At 43.1% G+C, this 20,000-nt stretch overlaps 1 protein-coding gene across 1 annotated transcript in view; it reads right to left on the bottom strand.

Moving 5' to 3' along the window:
• The window catches only part of LOC135546720 (tyrosine-protein kinase receptor UFO), a 100,283-nt gene that overhangs the window by 24,148 nt on the left and 56,135 nt on the right, over positions 1-20,000 (bottom strand). Inside the window, exons 10-11 of the mRNA XM_064975355.1 lie at positions 6,510-6,639; positions 5,482-5,573 (exon numbers count right to left, since the gene is read on the bottom strand). Of these exons, the coding sequence (XP_064831427.1) occupies positions 5,482-5,573; positions 6,510-6,639 (222 nt within the window). The remainder of the gene's footprint in view (positions 1-5,481; positions 5,574-6,509; positions 6,640-20,000) is intronic.

Raw genomic sequence — 20,000 nt, 5'->3', positions numbered from 1 at the left:
TACTGTAGTCTACTCTACTGTACTGTAGTCTACTCTACTCTACTGTAGTCTACTCTACTGTACTGTAGTCTACTCTACTGTACTGTACTGTACTATACTCTACTGTAGTCTACTCTACTGTACTGTAGTCTACTGTAGTCTACTCTACTGTACTGTAGTCTACTCTACTGTACTGTAGTCTACTCTACTGTACTGTACTATACTCTACTGTAGTCTACTCTACTGTACTGTAGTCTACTCTACTGTACTGTAGTCTACTCTACTGTACTGTACTGTACTATACTCTACTGTAGTCTACTCTACTCTACTGTAGTCTACTCTACTGTACTGTAGTCTACTCTACTATATTGTGCTGTACTATACTGTACTGTAGTCTACTCTACTGTAGTCTACTCTACTGTACTGTAGTCTACTCTACTCTATTGTACTGTACTATACTCTACTGTAGTCTACTCTACTGTACTGTAGTCTACTCTACTGTACTGTAGTCTACTCTACTGTACTATACTGTACTGTACTATACTGTACTCTATTGTACTGTAGTCTACTCTACTGTACTGTACTGTACTATACTGTACTGTAGTCTACTCTACTGTACTGTACTATACTGTAGTCTACTCTACTGTATTATACTGTACTGTACTATACTGTACTCTATTGTACTGTAGTCTACTCTACTGTACTGTACTATACTGTACTGTAGTCTACTCTACTGTACTATACTGTACTGTACTATACTGTACTCTATTGTACTGTAGTCTACTCTACTATACTGTACTGTACTCTATTGTACTGCAGTCTACTCTACTGTACTATACTGTACTGTACTATACTGTACTCTATTGTACTGTAGTCTACTCTACTGTACTGTACTGTACTATACTGTACTCTATTGTACTGTGCTCTATTGAATGGTACTTGTCTGTAGAGGGGTGTTATTCATGTATTAATGCTAAGCTCAGCTTATCTCTGGGTGGATTCAGCTAAAAACAGACCCTGCTGATGATACTGTCCTCATCAACGCTCCTCTATGGGACACTGAAGTACTGTGTTAGGCCAGGCACAGGCAAAGAGGGTAGACACTATACGGGTATAGCATACCGTATGTATGTAGTATTGTTTAGGTGGTATAGCATACCGTATGTATGTAGTATTGTATAGGTGGTATAGCATACCGTATGTATGTAGTATTGTTTAGGTGGTATAGCATACCGTATGTATGTAGTATTATATAGGTGGTATAGTATACAGGATGTATGTAGTATTGTTTAGGTGGTATAGCATACCGTATGTATGTAGTATTGTTTAGGTGGTATAGCATACCGTATGTATGTAGTATTATATAGGTGGTATAGTATACAGGATGTATGTAGTATTGTTTAGGTGGTATAGCATACCGTATGTATGTAGTATTGTTTAGGTGGTATAGTATACCGTATGTATGTAGTATTGTTTAGGTGGTATAGCATACCGTATGTATGTAGTAATGTATAGGTGGTATAGCATACCGTATGTATGTAGTAATGTATAGGTGGTATAGCATACCGTATGTATGTAGTAATGTATAGGTGGTATAGTATACAGGATGTATGTAGTATTATATAGTATACACTATGAATGTAGTAATGTATAGGTGGTATAGCATACCGTATGTATGTAGTATTGTTTAGGTGGTATAGCATACCGTATGTAGTATTGTTTAGGTGGTATAGTATACCGTATGCATGTAGTATTGTTTAGGTGGTATAGCATACCGTATGTATGTAGTATTGTTTAGGTGGTATAGCATACCGTATGTATGTAGTATTGTTTAGGTGGTATAGTATACCGTATGTATGTAGTATTGTTTAGGTGGTATAGTATACCGTATGTATGTAGTATTGTTTAGGTGGTATAGTATACCGTATGTATGTAGTATTGTTTAGGTGGTATAGTATACAGGATGTATGTAGTATTATATAGTATACACTATGAATGTAGTAATGTATAGGTGGTATAGCATACCGTATGTATGTAGTATTGTTTAGGTGGTATAGCATACAGGATGTATGTAGTATTGTTTAGGTGGTATAGTATACAGGATGTATGTAGTACTGCATGGTATACAATATGAATGTAGTAATGTATAGGTGGTATAGCATACCGTATGTATGTAGTATTGTTTAGGTGGTATAGTATACCGTATGTATGTAGTATTGTTTAGGTGGTATAGTATACAGGATGTATGTAGTATTATATAGTATACACTATGAATGTAGTAATGTATAGGTGGTATAGTATACAGTATGTAGGTAGTATTATATAGTATTCAGTATGTACGTAGTATTATATAGTATACAGTATGTATGTAATATTTTATAGGTTGTATAGTATTCAGTATGGGTGTAGTACTGCATGGTATACAATACGAATGTATTAATGTATAGGTGGTATAGTATACAGTATGTACGTAGTATTATATAGTATACAATATGAATGTAGTATTTTATAGGTGGTATAGTATACAGTATGTATGTAGTATTATATAGTATACAATATGAATGTAGTAATGTATAGGTGGTATAGTATACAGTATGTATGTAGTATTATATAGTATACAATATGAATGTAGTAATGTATCGGTGGTATAGTATACAGTATGTACGTAGTATTATATAGTATACAGTATGTATGTAGTATTTTATAGGTGGTATAGTATACAGTATGTATGTAGTATTGTATAGATGATACAGTATACTGTATGTGTGTAGTATTGTACAGGTGACCCAGTATACAGTAGGTATGTAGTATTGTATAGGTGATACAGTATACAGTAGGTATGTAATATTGCATAGGTGATACAGTAGGTATGTAATATTGTATAGGTGATACAGTAGGTATGTATTATTGTATAGGTTATACAGTAGGTATGTAGTATTGTATAGGTGATACAGTAGGTACGTAGTATTGTATAGGTGATACAGTAGGTATGTAGTATTGTATAGGTGATACAGTAGGTATGTAGTATTGTATAGGTGATACAGTAGGTATGTATTATTGTATAGGTTATACAGTAGGTATGTAGTATTGTATAGGTGATACAGTATACAGTAGGTATGTAGTATTGTATAGATGATACAGTATACAGTAGGTATGTAGTATTGTATAGGTGATACAGTAGGTATGTAGTATTGTATAGGTGATACAGTATACAGTAGGTATGTAGTATTGTATAGGTGATACAGTATACAGTAGGTATGTAGTATTGTATAGGTGATACAGTATACAGTAGGTACGTAGTATTGTATAGGTGATACAGTATACAGTAGGTATGTAGTATTGTATAGGTGATACAGTATACAGTAGGTATGTAGTATTGTATAGATGATACAGTATACAGTAGATATGTAGTATTGTATAGGTGATACAGTAGGTATGTAGTATTGTATAGGTGATACAGTATACAGTAGGTATGTAGTATTGTATAGGTGATACAGTATACAGTAGGTACGTAGTATTGTATAGGTGATACAGTATACAGTAGGTATGTAGTATTGTATAAGTGATACAGTAGGTACGTAGTATTGTATAGGTGATACAGTATACAGTAGGTACGTAGTATTGTATAGGTGATACAGTATACAGTAGGTATGTAGTATTGTATAAGTGATACAGTATACAGTAGATATGTAGTATTGTATAGGTGATACAGTATACAGTAGGTATGTAGTATTGTATAGGTGATACAGTAGGTATGTAGTATTGTATAGATGATACAGTATACAGTAGGTATGTAGTATTGTATAGGTGATACAGTATACAGTAGGTATGTAGTATTGTATAGATGATACAGTATACAGTAGGTATGTAGTATTGTATAGGTGATACAGTATACAGTAGGTACGTAGTATTGTATAGGTGATACAGTATACAGTAGGTATGTAGTATTGTATAGGTGATACAGTATACAGTAGGTATGTAGTAGTGTATAGGTGATACAGTATACAGTAGGTACGTAGTATTGTATAGGTGATACAGTATACAGTAGGTATGTAGTATTGTATAGGTGATACAGTATACAGTAGGTATGTAGTATTGTATAGATGATACAGTATACAGTAGATATGTAGTATTGTATAGGTGATACAGTAGGTATGTAGTATTGTATAGGTGATACAGTATACAGTAGGTATGTAGTATTGTATAGGTGATACAGTATACAGTAGGTACGTAGTATTGTATAGGTGATACAGTATACAGTAGGTACGTAGTATTGTATAGGTGATACAGTATACAGTAGGTATGTAGTATTGTATAAGTGATACAGTAGGTACGTAGTATTGTATAGGTGATACAGTATACAGTAGGTACGTAGTATTGTATAGGTGATACAGTATACAGTAGGTATGTAGTATTGTATAGGTGATACAGTATACAGTAGGTACGTAGTATTGTATAGGTGATACAGTATACAGTAGGTATGTAGTATTGAATAGGTGATACAGTATACAGTAGGTATGTAGTATTGTATAGGTGATACAGTATACTGTGTGCATGAGTATGTGTTGGGGCAGGCTTGCTTCCATCTCTGGTGTCAGAGAAAAACAGGCAAGTTGACAGGGAGACTCTTTCCATCTCGCTATACATATCCTGAGGTCAGCTACATGTAAGGACATGTAGAGAAACGCCCATCTTCCACTGCTCTAGGATCAGGTGGGGAGGATCTAGGACCAGGTGGGGAGGATCTAGGATCAGGTGGGGAGGATCTAGGATCAGGTGGGGAGGATCTAGGATCAGGTGGGGAGGATCTAGGATCAGGTGGGGAGGATCTAGGATCAGGTGGGGAGGCTCTAGGATCAGGTGGGGAGGATCTAGGATCAGGTGGGGAGGCTCTAGGATCAGGTGGGGAGGATCTAGGATCAGGTGGGGAGGCTCTAGGATCAGGTGGGGAGGATCTAGGATCAGGTGGGGAGGCTCTAGGATCAGGTGGGGAGGGTCTAGGATCAGGTGGGGAGGATCTAGGATCAGGTGGGGAGGATCTAGGATCAGGTGGGGAGGATCTAGGATCAGGTGGGGAGGATCTAGGATCAGGTGGGGAGGATCTAGGATCAGGTGGGAGGATCTAGGATCAGGTGGGGAGGCTCTAGGATCAGGTGGGGAGGATCTAGGATCAGGTGGGGAGGATCTAGGATCAGGTGGGGAGGATCTAGGATCAGGTGGGGAGGATCTAGGATCAGGTGGGGAGGATCTAGGATCAGGTGGGGAGGCTCTAGGATCAGGTGGGGAGGATCTAGGATCAGGTGGGGAGGATCTAGGATCAGGTGGGGAGGATCTAGGATCAGGTGGGGAGGATCTAGGATCAGGTGGGGTGGCTCTAGGATCAGGTGGGGAGGATCTAGGATCAGGTGGGGAGGATCTAGGATCAGGTGGGGAGGATCTAGGATCAGGTGGGGAGGATCTAGGATCAGGTGGGGAGGATCTAGGAGAGACAGGGGGACTCACATGTGGCCCCGGTGGTCCTGCGGCTGTATGTACGTCGTGCTCTGTACCTCACCACCAGCTCTCCACTCTCCATCATGGGCTCAAACACTTCCCTGGTAACACACACACACACATGTATATGTACGTACACACACACACACACACACACACACACACACACACACACACACACACACACACACACACACACACACACACACACACACACACACACACACACACACACACACAGAAAAACATAGAAACATAAATCAGTTGTCACACCTGTAGTCAGAAGGACAAACACAGCTGAAGAAGTACATTTATGTATTGTGAAGGAATCTGAGTCTGACCAAAACAGATTGGTTCCAGAGTCTCTAAATGGGTTCTAGAATCTCCAGTGTGGTTTTAGTCTCCAAATTGGTTCTAGAGTCTCTAAATGGGTCATAGACTCTCCAGATGAGTTATAGACTATCCAGAGGGGTTATAGACTCTCCAGAGTGGTTATAGACTCTCCAGATGGGTTATAGACTCTCCAGAGTGGTCATAGACTCTCCAGAGTGGTTATAGACTCTCCAGATGGGATATAGACTCTCCAGAGTGGTTATAGACTCTCCAGAGTGGATATAGACTCTCCAGAGTAGTCATAGACTCTCCAGATGGGTTATATACTCTCCAGAGTGGTTATAGACTCTCCAGATGGGTTATAGACTCTCCAGAGTGGATATAGACTCTCCAGAGTGGTCATAGACTCTCCAGATGGGTTATATACTCTCCAGAGTGGTTATAGACTCTCCAGAGTGGATATAGACTCTCCAGATGAGTTATAGACTCTCCACACACACACATCTGCAGCCAGATGCACGAACACAGCTGTAGAACCTTTCTCTAATATGTCAGAATCCATAGTTTTATAACAGAGTCATTCTACAGGCCCCAGAATGCACGCTGATATTACCATTACGTCACACACACACACACACACACACACACACACACACACACACACACACACACATTCCGCCTGGGAGACTGAGGAGCCTACTCACCCAAAGCGTGTCTCCTTCCGCCGTAGTTTGGCCACGTACACTGCCATTAGGACTGCTAGCGCCACGGCAACAGCTATCGCCATGACAACATACCACCAGTGCCAAGAGAAGAGCGGCTGGTAGGAGGTATCTGGGGGAGAGGAGGGGAGGTGGGGCGGAGGGGGGGGGTCAGTCATGTGGTTCCTTGAGGAGAAGGAAAGAGTTTCTAGAGAAGCAGTGCTACTGGGGTTGTTGTGGCGTGGGGGTTGTGTGTATGTGTGTCTGTGTGTGTGTGTGTGTGTGTGTATGTGTGTGTCTGTTTGTGTGTGTGTGTCTGTTTGTGTGTGTGTGTCTGTGTGTTGTGTGTGTTGTGTGAATGTGTCTGTGTGTGTGTGGGGGGTTGTGTGAATGCACTCGTGTGTCAATGGGGTGTATAGTAGAGACCAGGGTGTATAACAGAGACCAGGGTGTATAATAGAGACCAGGGTGTATAGTTTACTATGGAGGTTATAGTAGAGACCAGGGTGTATAGTAGAGACCAGGGTGTATAGTAGAGACCAGGGTGTATAGTAGAGACCAGGGTGTATAGTAGAGACCAGGGTGTATAGTAGTTACCAGGGTGTATAGTAGAGACCGGGGTGTATAGTAGAGACCAGGGTGTATAGTAGTTACCAGGGTGTATAGTAGAGACCAGGGTGTATAGTAGTTACCAGGGTGTATAGTAGGGACCAGGGTGTATAGTAGAGACCGGGGTGTATAGTAGATACCAGGGTGTATAGTAAGGACCAGGGTGTATAGTAGAGACCGGGGTGTACAGTAGTTACCAGGGTGTATAGTAGAGACCAGGGTGTATAGTTTACTATGGAGGTTATAGTAGAGACCAGGGTGTATAGTAGAGACCAGGGTGTATAGTAGAGACCAGGGTGTATAGTAGTTACCAGGGTGTATAGTAGAGACCAGGGTGTATAGTAGTTACCAGGGTGTATAGTAGTTACCAGGGTGTATAGTTTACTATGGAGGTTATAGTAGAGACCAGGGTGTATAGTAGAGACCAGGGTGTATAGTAGTTACCAGGGTGTATAGTAGAGACCAGGGTGTATAGTTTACTATGGAGGTTATAGTAGAGACCAGGGTGTATAGTTTACTATGGGGGTTATAGTAGATACCAGGGTGTATAGTAGAGACCAGGGTGTATAGTAGAGACCAGGGTGTATAGTAGAGACCAGGGTGTATAGTAGAGACCAGGGTGTATAGTAGAGACCAGGGTGTATAGTAGTTACCAGGGTGTATAGTAGAGACCGGGGTGTATAGTAGAGACCAGGGTGTATAGTAGTTACCAGGGTGTATAGTAGAGACCAGGGTGTATAGTAGTTACCAGGGTGTATAGTAGGGACCAGGGTGTATAGTAGAGACTGGGGTGTATAGTAGATACCAGGGTGTATAGTAGGGACCAGGGTGTATAGTAGAGACCGGGGTGTACAGTCGTTACCAGGGTGTATAGTAGAGACCAGGGTGTATAGTTTACTATGGAGGTTATAGTAGAGACCAGGATGTATAGTAGAGACCAGGGTGTATAGTAGGGACCAGGGAGTATAGTAGAGACCAGGGTATATAGTAGAGACCAGGGTGTATAGTAGAGACCAGGGTGTATAGTAGAGACCAGGGTGTATAGTTTACTATGGGGGTTATATTATATACCAGGGTGAATAGTAGGGACCAGGGTGTATAGTAGAGACCAGGGTGTATAGTAGAGACCAGGGTGTATAGTAGAGACCAGGGTGTATAGTTTACTATGGGGGTTATAGTAGATACCAGGGTGTATAGTTTACTATGGGGGTTATAGTAGATACCAGGGTGTATAGTAGAGACCAGGGTGTATATTTTACTATGGGGGTTATATTAGAGACCAGGGTGTATAGTAGATACCAGTGTGTATAGTTTACTATGGAGGTTATAGTAGAGACCAGGATGTATAGTAGAGACCAGGGTGTATAGTAGAGACAGGGTGTATAGTAGAAACCAGGGTATATACTAGATACCAGGGTGTATAGTTTACTACGGGGTTATAGTAGAGACCAGGGTGTATAGAAGAGACCAGGGTGTATAGTTTACTATGGGAGTTATAGTAGAGACCAGGGTGTATAGTAGAGACCAGTGTGTATAGTGGAGACCAGGGTGTATAGTAGAGACCAGGGTGTATAGTTTACTACGGGGTTATAGTAGAGACCAGGGTGTATAGTTTACTATGGGGGTTATAGTAGAGACCAGGGTGTATAGTAGAGACCAGGGTGTATAGTAGAGACCAAGGTGTATAGTAGAGACCAGGGTGTATAGTAGTTACCAGGGTGTATAGTAGAGACCGGGGTGTATAGTAGAGACCAGGGTGTATAGTAGTTACCAGGGTGTATAGTAGAGACCAGGGTGTATAGTAGTTACCAGGGTGTATAGTAGGGACCAGGGTGTATAGTAGAGACCGGGGTGTATAGTAGATACCAGGGTGTATAGTAGGGAACAGGGTGTATAGTAGAGACCGGGGTGTACAGTAGTTACCAGGGTGTATAGTAGAGACCAGGGTGTATAGTTTACTATGGAGGTTATAGTAGAGAATAGGGTGTATAGTAGAGACCAGGGTGTATAGTAGAGACCAGGGTGTATAGTAGTTACCAGGGTGTATAGTAGAGACCAGGGTGTATAGTAGTTACCAGGGTGTATAGTAGTTACCAGGGTGTATAGTTTACTATGGAGGTTATAGTAGAGACCAGGGTGTATAGTAGAGACCAGGGTGTATAGTAGTTACCAGGGTGTATAGTAGAGACCAGGGTGTATAGTTTACTATGGAGGTTATAGTAGAGACCAGGGTGTATAGTTTACTATGGGGGTTATAGTAGATACCAGGGTGTATAGTAGATACCAGGGTGTATAGTAGAGACCAGGATGTATAGTAGAGACCAGGGTGTATAGTAGAGACCAGGGTGTATAGTAGAGACCAGGGTGTATAGTAGTTACCAGGGGGTATAGTAGAGACCGGGGTGTATAGTAGAGACCAGGGTGTATAGTAGTTACCAGGGTGTATAGTAGAGACCAGGGTGTATAGTAGTTACCAGGGTGTATAGTAGGGACCAGGGTGTATAGTTTACTATGGAGGTTATAGTAGAGACCAGGGTGTATAGTAGAGACCAGGGTGTATAGTAGAGACCAGGGTGTATAGTAGTTACCAGGGTGTATAGTAGAGACCAGGGTGTATAGTAGTTACCAGGGTGTATAGTAGTTACCAGGGTGTATAGTTTACTATGGAGGTTATAGTAGAGACCAGGGTGTATAGTAGAGACCAGGGTGTATAGTAGTTACCAGGGTGTATAGTAGAGACCAGGGTGTATAGTTTACTATGGAGGTTATAGTAGAGACCAGGGTGTATAGTTTACTATGGGGGTTATAGTAGATACCAGGGTGTATAGTAGAGACCAGGGTGTATAGTAGAGACCAGGGTGTATAGTAGAGACCAGGGTGTATAGTAGAGACCAGGGTGTATAGTAGAGACCAGGGTGTATAGTAGTTACCAGGGTGTATAGTAGAGACCGGGGTGTATAGTAGAGACCAGGGTGTATAGTAGTTACCAGGGTGTATAGTAGAGACCAGGGTGTATAGTAGTTACCAGGGTGTATAGTAGGGACCAGGGTGTATAGTAGAGACCGGGGTGTATAGTAGATACCAGGGTGTATAGTAGGGACCAGGGTGTATAGTAGAGACCGGGGTGTACAGTAGTTACCAGGGTGTATAGTAGAGACCAGGGTGTATAGTTTACTATGGAGGTTATAGTAGAGACCAGGATGTATAGTAGAGACCAGGGTGTATAGTAGGGACCAGGGAGTATAGTAGAGACCAGGGTATATAGTAGAGACCAGGGTGTATAGTAGAGACCAGGGTGTATAGTAGAGACCAGGGTGTATAGTTTACTATGGGGGTTATATTATATACCAGGGTGAATAGTAGGGACCAGGGTGTATAGTAGAGACCAGGGTGTATAGTAGAGACCAGGGTGTATAGTAGAGACCAGGGTGTATAGTTTACTATGGGGGTTATAGTAGATACCAGGGTGTATAGTTTACTATGGGGGTTATAGTAGATACCAGGGTGTATAGTAGAGACCAGGGTGTATATTTTACTATGGGGGTTATATTAGAGACCAGGGTGTATAGTAGATACCAGTGTGTATAGTTTACTATGGAGGTTATAGTAGAGACCAGGATGTATAGTAGAGACCAGGGTGTATAGTAGAGACCAGGGTGTATAGTAGAAACCAGGGTATATACTAGATACCAGGGTGTATAGTTTACTACGGGGTTATAGTAGAGACCAGGGTGTATAGAAGAGACCAGGGTGTATAGTTTACTATGGGAGTTATAGTAGAGACCAGGGTGTATAGTAGAGACCAGTGTGTATAGTGGAGACCAGGGTGTATAGTAGAGACCAGGGTGTATAGTTTACTACGGGGGTTATAGTAGAGACCAGGGTGTATAGTTTACTATGGGGGTTATAGTAGAGACCAGGGTGTATAGTAGAGACCAGGGTGTATAGTAGAGACCAAGGTGTATAGTAGAGACCAGGGTGTATAGTAGTTACCAGGGTGTATAGTAGAGACCGGGGTGTATAGTAGAGACCAGGGTGTATAGTAGTTACCAGGGTGTATAGTAGAGACCAGGGTGTATAGTAGTTACCAGGGTGTATAGTAGGGACCAGGGTGTATAGTAGAGACCGGGGTGTATAGTAGATACCAGGGTGTATAGTAGGGACCAGGGTGTATAGTAGAGACCGGGGTGTACAGTAGTTACCAGGGTGTATAGTAGAGACCAGGGTGTATAGTTTACTATGGAGGTTATAGTAGAGACCAGGGTGTATAGTAGAGACCATGGTGTATAGTAGAGACCAGGGTGTATAGTAGTTACCAGGGTGTATAGTAGAGACCAGGGTGTATAGTAGTTACCAGGGTGTATAGTAGTTACCAGGGTGTATAGTTTACTATGGAGGTTATAGTAGAGACCAGGGTGTATAGTAGAGACCAGGGTGTATAGTAGTTACCAGGGTGTATAGTAGAGACCAGGGTGTATAGTTTACTATGGAGATTATAGTAGAGACCAGGGTGTATAGTTTACTATGGGGGTTATAGTAGATACCAGGGTGTATAGTAGATACCAGGGTGTATAGTAGAGACCAGGATGTATAGTAGAGACCAGGGTGTATAGTAGAGACCAGGGTGTATAGTAGAGACCAGGGTGTATAGTAGTTACCAGGGTGTATAGTAGAGACCGGGGTGTATAGTAGAGACCAGGGTGTATAGTAGTTACCAGGGTGTATAGTAGAGACCAGGGTGTATAGTAGTTACCAGGGTGTATAGTAGGGACCAGGGTGTATAGTAGAGACCGGGGTGTATAGTAGATACCAGGGTGTATAGTAGGGACCAGGGTGTATAGTAGAGACCGGGGTGTACAGTAGTTACCAGGGTGTATAGTAGAGACCAGGGTGTATAGTTTACTATGGAGGTTATAGTAGAGACCAGGGTGTATAGTAGAGACCAGGGTTTATAGTAGGGACCAGGGAGTATAGTAGAGACCAGGGTATATAGTAGAGACCAGGGTGTATAGTAGAGACCAGGGTGTATAGTAGAGACCAGGGTGTATAGTTTACTATGGGGGTTATATTATATACCAGGGTGAATAGTAGGGACCAGGGAGTATAGTAGAGACCAGGGTGTATAGTAGAGACCAGGGTGTATAGTAGAGACCAGGGTGTATAGTTTACTATGGGGGTTATAGTAGATACCAGGGTGTATAGTTTACTATGGGGGTTATAGTAGATACCAGGGTGTATAGTAGAGACCAGGGTGTATATTTTACTATGGGGGTTATATTAGAGACCAGGGTGTATAGTAGATACCAGTGTGTATAGTTTACTATGGAGGTTATAGTAGAGACCAGGGTGTATAGTAGAGACCAGGGTGTATAGTAGAGACCAGGGTGTATAGTAGAAACCAGGGTATATACTAGATACCAGGGTGTATAGTTTACTACCGGGTTATAGTAGAGACCAGGGTGTATAGAAGAGACCAGGGTGTATAGTTTACTATGGGAGTTATAGTAGAGACCAGGGTGTATAGTAGAGACCAGTGTGTATAGTGGAGAACAGGGTGTATAGTAGAGACCAGGGTGTATAGTTTACTACGGGGGTTATAGTAGAGACCAGGGTGTATAGTTTACTATGGGGGTTATAGTAGAGACCAGGGTGTAAAGTAGAGACCAGGGTGTATAGTAGAGACCAAGGTGTATAGTAGAGACCAGGGTGTATAGTAGAGACAAGGGTGTATAGTAGAGACCAAGGTGTATAGTTTACTATGGGGGTTATAGTAGAGAACAGGGTGTATAGTAGAGACAAGGGTGTATAGTAGAGACCAGGGTGTATAGTAGAGACCAGGGTGTATAGTAGATACCAGGGTGTATAGTAGAGACCAGGGTGTATAGTTTACTATGGGGGTTATAGTAGAGACCAGGGTGTATAGTAGAGACCAGGGTGTATAGTAGAGACCAGGGTGTATAGTAGAGACAAGGGTGTATAGTAGAGACCAAGGTGTATAGTTTACTATGGGGGTTATAGTAGAGAACAGGGTGTATAGTAGAGACAAGGGTGTATAGTAGAGACCAGGGTGTATAGTAGAGACCAGGGTGTATAGTAGATACCAGGGTGTATAGTAGAGACCAGGGTGTATAGTTTACTATGGGGGTTATAGTAGAGACCAGGGTGTATAGTAGAGACCAGGGTGTATAGTAGAGACCAGGGTGTATAGTAGAGACAAGGGTGTATAGTAGAGACCAGGGTGTATAGTTTACTATGGGGGTTATAGTAGAGACCAGGGTGTATAGTAGAGACCAGGGTGTATAGTAGAGACCAGGGTGTATAGTAGAGACCAGGGTGTATAGTAGAGACCAGGGTGTATAGTAGGGACCAGGGTGTATAGTAGAGACCAGGGTGTATAGTAGAGACCAGGGTGTATAGTAGTTACCAGGGTGTATAGAAGAGACCGGGGTGTATAGTAGAGACCAGGGTGTATAGTAGAGACCAGGGTGTATAGTAGAGAACAGGGTGTATAGTAGTTACCAGGGTGTATAGTAGGGACCAGGGTGTATAGTAGAGACCGGGGTGTATAGTAGAGACCAGGGTGTATAGTAGAGACCAGGGTGTATAGTAGAGACCAGGGTGTATAGTTTACTATGGGGGTTATAGTAGAGACCAGGGTGTATAGTAGAGACCAGGGTGTATAGTAGAGACCAGGGTGTATAGTTTACTATGGTGGTTATAGTAGATACCAGGGTGTATAGTTTACTATGGGGGTTATAGTAGATACCAGGGTGTATAGTAGAGACCAGGGTGTATATTTTATTATGTGGGTTATATTAGAGACCGGGGTGTATAGTAGAGACCAGGGTGTATAGTTTACTACGGGGGTTATAGTAGAGACCAGGGTGTATAGTAGAGACCAGGGTGTATAGTAGAGACCAGGGTGTATAGTAGAGACCAGGGTGTATAGTTTACTACGGGGGTTATAGTAGAGACCAGGGTGTATAGTAGAGACCAGGGTGTATAGTAGAGACCAGGGTGTATAGTAGAGACCAGGGTGTATAGTTTACTATGGGGGTTATAGTAGAGACCAGGGTGTATAGTAGAGACCAGGGTGTATAGTAGAGACCAGGGTGTATAGTAGAGACCAGGGTTTATAGTAGAGACCAGGGTGTATAGTTTACTACGGGTGTTATAGTAGAGACCAGGGTGTATAGTAGAAACTAGGGTGTATAGTAGAGACCAGGGTGTATAGTAGAGACCAGGGTGTATGGTTTACTACGGGGGTTATTTGATTTATTTTGTTTTATTTTACTCCTCTCTCTCTCTCTCTGTTATTTTACTATTGATATTTTTGACAACATTTACTTTCTCTTCACTACATTCCTACTGCCACTGATCTGGAGGACTCACTAAACAGAGAACATCCCTGGTCATCCCTACTGACTCTGATCTGGAGGACTGACTAAACAGAGAACATCCCTGGTCATCCCTACTGCCTCTGATCTGGAGGACTCACTAAACAGAGAACATCCCTGGTCATCCCTACTGACTCTGATCTGGAGGACTCACTAAACAGAGAACATCCCTGGTTATCCTTACTGCCTCTGATCTGGAGGACTCACTAAACAGAGAACATCCCTGGTTATCCTTACTGCCTCTGATCTGGAGGACTCACTAAACAGAGAACATCCCTGGTCCATCCCTACTGCCACTGATCTGGAGGACTCACTAAACAGAGAACATCCCTGGTCATCCCTACTGCCTCTGATCTGGAGGACTCACTAAACAGAGAACATCCGTGGCCATCCCTACTGCCTCTGATCTGGAGGACTCACTAAACAGAGAACATCCCTGGTCATCCCTACTGCCTCTTATCTGAGGACTCACTAAACAGAGAACATCCCTGGTCATCCCTACTGCCTCTGATCTGAGGACTCACTAAACAGAGAACATCCCTGGTCATCCCTACTGCCTCTGATCTGGAGGAGGACTCACTAAACAGAGAACATCCCTGGTCATCCCTTCTGCCTCTGATCTGGAGGACTCATTGAACAGAGAACATCCCTGGTCATCCCTACTGCCTCTGATCTGGAGGACTCATTGAACAGAGAACATCCCTGGTTATCCTTACTGCCTCTGATCTGGAGGACTCACTAAACAGAGAACATCCATGGTCATCCCTACTGCCTCTGATCTGGAGGACTCATTGAACAGAGAACATCCCTGGTCATCCCTTCTGCCTCTGATCTGGAGGACTCATTGAACAGAGAACATCCCTGGTCATCCCTGCTGCCTCTGATCTGGAGGACTCACTAAACAGAGAATCTCCCTCGTCATCTCTCCTGTCTCTGATCTGGTGGACCCCCCCTCCTCCCCTCTCCATCCCATCCTCTCCCCTCCATCCTCCCTCTCCTCTCCTCTCCATCCTCCCCTCTCCATCCCCCTCCTCCCCTCTCCATCCCCTCCTCCCCCCTCCATCCTCCCCTCTCCTCCCCCCTCCATCCTCCCTCCCCTTTCCATCCTCTCCCCTCTCCATCCTCCCCTCCCCTCTCCTCCCCTCTCCATCCTCTCTTCTCCATCCTCCCCTCCCCCTCTCCAGCCCCCTCCTCCCCCTCTCCATCCCCTCCTCCCCTCTCCATCCTCTCCTCTCCATCCTCCCCTCCCCTCTCCATCCCCCTCCTTCCCCCTCCTCCCCTCTCCTCCCCTCCATCCTCCCCCCCCTCCCCCTCTCCATCCCCCTCCTCCCCTCTCCATCCTCTCCTCCCCCTCCTCCCCTCTCCATCCCCCTCCTCCCCTCTACTCCGCCTTCCTTCTCAATTCAGTCTATTCTTCTCCTTTCTCTCTTGCTTCCCTTTTCTCAGAAGGAGAAGGAAAACTTTGAGGTTCATGGGAGACCACAGTCTCAGAGAAACAGAAGGAGAAGGACAACTATGTGGTCAGAAAAACTCGATGACACTATTAGTAGACTGCGTGTGTTTAGTGTGTGTAGTGTGTGTAGTTTGTAGTGTATAGTGTGTGTGTCTAGTGTGTGTGTGTAGTGTGTGTAGTGTATAGTGTGTGTGTGTGTGTGTGTGTGTAGTGTGTGTGTGTAGTATTTAGTATGTGTGTAGTGTGTGTAGTGTAGTGTAGTGTGTGTAGTGTAGTGTTTAGTGTGTGTAGTGTAGTGTGTGTGTAGTGTGTGTGTGTAGTGTAGTGTGTAGTGTAGTGTGTGCAGTGTGTAGTGTAGTGTGTGTAGTGTAGTGTGTAGTGTAGTGTGTGTAGTGTGTAGTGTAGTGTGTGTAGTGTGTAGTGTATTGTAGTGTAGTGTGTAGTGTGTGTAGTGTGTGGAGTATGTGTGTAGTGTAGTGAGTGTAGTGTGTAGTGTAGTGTAGTGTAGTGTAGTGTGTGTAGTGTAGTGTAGTGTGTAGTGTAGTGTGTAGTGTAGTGTGTAGTGTAGTGTGTAGTGTAGTGTGTGTAGTGTAGTGTAGTGTAGTGTGTAGTGTAATGTGTGTAGTGTAGTGTGTGTAGTGTGTGTAGTGTAGTGTGTGTAGTGTGTAGTGTGTAGTGTAGTCTGTTGTGTAATGTGTGTAGTGTAGTGTGTAGTGTAGTGTGTGTAATGTGTGTAGTGTAGTGTAGTGTAGAGTAGCGTGTGTAGTGTAATGTAGTGTGTGTAGTGTGTGTAGTGTAGTCTGTAGTGTAATGTGTGTAGTGTAGTGTGTGTAGTGTGTAGTGTAGTGTGTGTAGTGTAGTGTGTGCAGTGTAGTGTGTGTAGTGTAGTGTGTAGTGTGTGCAGTTTAGTGTGTGTAGTGTGTGTAGTGTGTGTAGTGTGTGCAGTGTGTGCAGTGTAGTGTGTGTAGTGTGTGTAGTGTGTGTAGTGCGTGCAGTGTAGTGTGTGTAGTGTGTGTAGTGTGTGTAGTGTGTGCAGTGTAGTGTGTGTAGTGTGTGTAGTGTGTGCAGTGTGTAGTGTAGTGTGTGTAGTGTGTGTAGTGTGTGTAGTGTGTGCAGTGTAGTGTGTGTAGTGTGTGTAGTGTGTGCAGTGTGTGTAGTGTACTGTAGTGTAGTGTGTAGTGTAGTCTGTAGTGTAGTGTGTGTAGTGTAGTGTAGTGTGTAGTGTAGCGTAGTGTGTAGTGTAGTGTGTAGTGTAGCGTAGTGTGTAGTGTGTAGTGTAGTGTAGTGTAGTGTGTGTAGTGTAGTGTGTAGTGTAGCGTAGTGTGTAGTGTAGTGTAGTGTAGTGTGTAGTGTAGTGTGTAGTGTAGTGTGTGTAGTGTAGTGTAGTGTGTAGTGTAGTGTGTAGTGTAGTGTGTAGTGTAATGTAGTGTAGTGTGTGTAGTGTAGTGTAGTGTAGTGTAGTGTGTAGTGTAGTGTAGTGTAGTGTGTAGTGTAGTGTAGTGTAGTGTGTGTAGTGTAGTATGTAGTGTAGTGTAGTGTGTAGTGTGTAGTGTGTAGTGTAGTGTGTGTAGTGTAGTGTAGTGTGTAGTGTGTAGTGTAGTCTGTAGAGTAGTGTGTGTAGTGTAGTGTAGTGTAGTGTAGTGTAGTGTGTGTAGTGTAGTGTGTGTAGTGTGTAGTGTAGTGTGTGTAGTGTAGTGTGTAGTGTAGTGTAGTGTGTAGTGTAGTGTGTAGTGTAGTGTAGTGTGTAGTGTAGTGTGTAGTGTAGTGTGCAGTGTAGTGTGTGTAGTGTAGTGTGTGTAGTGTAGTGTGAAGTGTAGTGTGTGTAGTGTAGTGTAGTGTGTAGTGTGTAGTGTAGTCTGTAGAGTAGTGTGTGTAGTGTAGTGTAGTGTAGTGTGTGTAGTGTAGTGTGTGTAGTGTGTAGTGTAGTGTGTGTAGTGTAGTGTGTAGTGTAGTGTAGTGTGTAGTGTAGTGTGTAGTGTAGTGTAGTGTGTAGTGTAGTGTGTAGTGTAGTGTGCAGTGTAGTGTGTGTAGTGTAGTGTGTGTAGTGTAGTGTAGTGTGAAGTGTAGTGTGTGTAGTGTAGTGTAGTGTGTAGTGTAATGTAGTATAGTGTGTAGTGTAGTGTAGTGTGTGTAGTGTAGTGTGTAGTGTAGTGTAGTGTGTAGTGTAGTGTGTAGTGTGTGTAGTGTAGTGTGTAGTGTAGTGTGTGTAGTGTAGTGTGTGTAGTGTAGTGTAGTGTGTAGTGTAGTGTGTAGTGTAGTGTGTGTAGTGTAGTGTGTAGTGTAGTGTAGTGTGTGTAGGGTAGTGTAGTGTGTGTAGTGTAGTGTAGTGTGTAGTGTAGTGTAGTGTGTGTAATGTAGTGTGTAGTGTAGTGTAGTGTGTGTAGTGTAGTGTGTAGTGTAGTGTGTGCAGTGTGTGTAGTGTAGTGTAGTGTAGTCTGTAGTGTAGTGTGTGTAGTGTAGTGTAGTGTGTAGTGTAGCGTAGTGTGTAGTGTAGTGTGTAGTGTAGCGTAGTGTGTAGTGTGTAGTGTAGTGTAGTGTAGTGTGTGTAGTGTAGTGTGTAGTGTAGCGTAGTGTGTAGTGTAGTGTAGTGTGTAGTGTAGTGTGTAGTGTAGTGTGTGTAGTGTAGTGTAGTGTGTAGTGGAGTGTGTAGTGTAGTGTGTAGTGTAGTGTAGTGTGTGTAGTGTAGTGTAGTGTAGTGTAGTGTGTAGTGTAGTGTAGTGTAGTGTGTAGTGTAGTGTAGTGTGTGTAGTGTAGTATGTAGTGTAGTGTAGTGTGTAGTGTGTAGTGTGTAGTGTAGTGTGTGTAGTGTAGTGTAGTGTGTAGTGTGTAGTGTAGTCTGTAGAGTAGTGTGTGTAGTGTAGTGTAGTGTAGTGTAGTGTGTGTAGTGTAGTGTGTGTAGTGTGTAGTGTAGTGTGTGTAGTGTGTAGTGTAGTGTAGTGTAGTGTGTAGTGTAGTGTGTAGTGTAGTGTAGTGTGTAGTGTAGTGTGTAGTGTAGTGTGCAGTGTAGTGTGTGTAGTGTAGTGTGTGTAGTGTAGTGTGAAGTGTAGTGTGTGTAGTGTAGTGTAGTGTGTAGTGTGTAGTGTAGTCTGTAGAGTAGTGTGTGTAGTGTAGTGTAGTGTAGTGTGTGTAGTGTAGTGTGTGTAGTGTGTAGTGTAGTGTGTGTAGTGTAGTGTGTAGTGTAGTGTGCAGTGTAGTGTGTGTAGTGTAGTGTGTGTAGTGTAGTGTAGTGTGAAGTGTAGTGTGTGTAGTGTAGTGTAGTGTGTAGTGTAATGTAGTATAGTGTGTAGTGTAGTGTAGTGTGTGTAGTGTAGTGTGTAGTGTAGTGTAGTGTGTAGTGTAGTGTGTAGTGTGTGTAGTGTAGTGTGTAGTGTAGTGTGTGTAGTGTAGTGTGTGTAGTGTAGTGTAGTGTGTAGTGTAGTGTGTAGTGTAGTGTGTGTAGTGTAGTGTGTAGTGTAGTGTAGTGTGTGTAGGGTAGTGTAGTGTGTGTAGTGTAGTGTAGTGTGTAGTGTAGTGTAGTGTGTGTAATGTAGTGTGTAGTGTAGTGTAGTGTGTGTAGTGTAGTGTGTAGTGTAGTGTGTGTAGTGTAGTGTAGTGTAGTGTAGTGTGTGTAGTGTGTAGTGTAGTGTGTGTAGTGTAATGTAGTGTGTAGTGTAGTGTAGCGTGTGTAGTGTAGTGTAGTGTGTGTAGTGTAGTGTGTAGTGTAGTGTAGTGTGTGTAGTGTAGTGTGAAATGTGGTGTAGTGTGTGTAGTGTAGTGCAGTGTGTAGTGTAATGTGTGTAGTGTAGTGTGTGTAGTGTGTAGTGTAGTGTGTAGTGTAGTGTGTGTAGTGTAGTGTGTAGTGTAGTGTAGTGTAGTGTGTGTAGTGTGTAGTGTAGTGTAGTGTGTGTAGTGTAGTGTAGTGTGTAGTGTAGTGTAGTGTAGTGTGTGTAGTGTAGTGTAGTGTGTGTAGTGTAGTGTGTAGTGTAGTGTAGTGTGTGTAGTGTAGTGTGTGTAGTGTAGTGTAGTGTGTATTGTAGTGTAGTGTAGTGTGGGTAG

This window comes from Oncorhynchus masou, chromosome 9, assembly GCF_036934945.1.
Source record: "Oncorhynchus masou masou isolate Uvic2021 chromosome 9, UVic_Omas_1.1, whole genome shotgun sequence".
Taxonomy (NCBI): Eukaryota; Metazoa; Chordata; class Actinopteri; order Salmoniformes; family Salmonidae; genus Oncorhynchus; species Oncorhynchus masou.
Note: the sequence above shows the minus strand (reverse complement) of the source record. Positions and strands in the feature narration are given on the sequence as shown.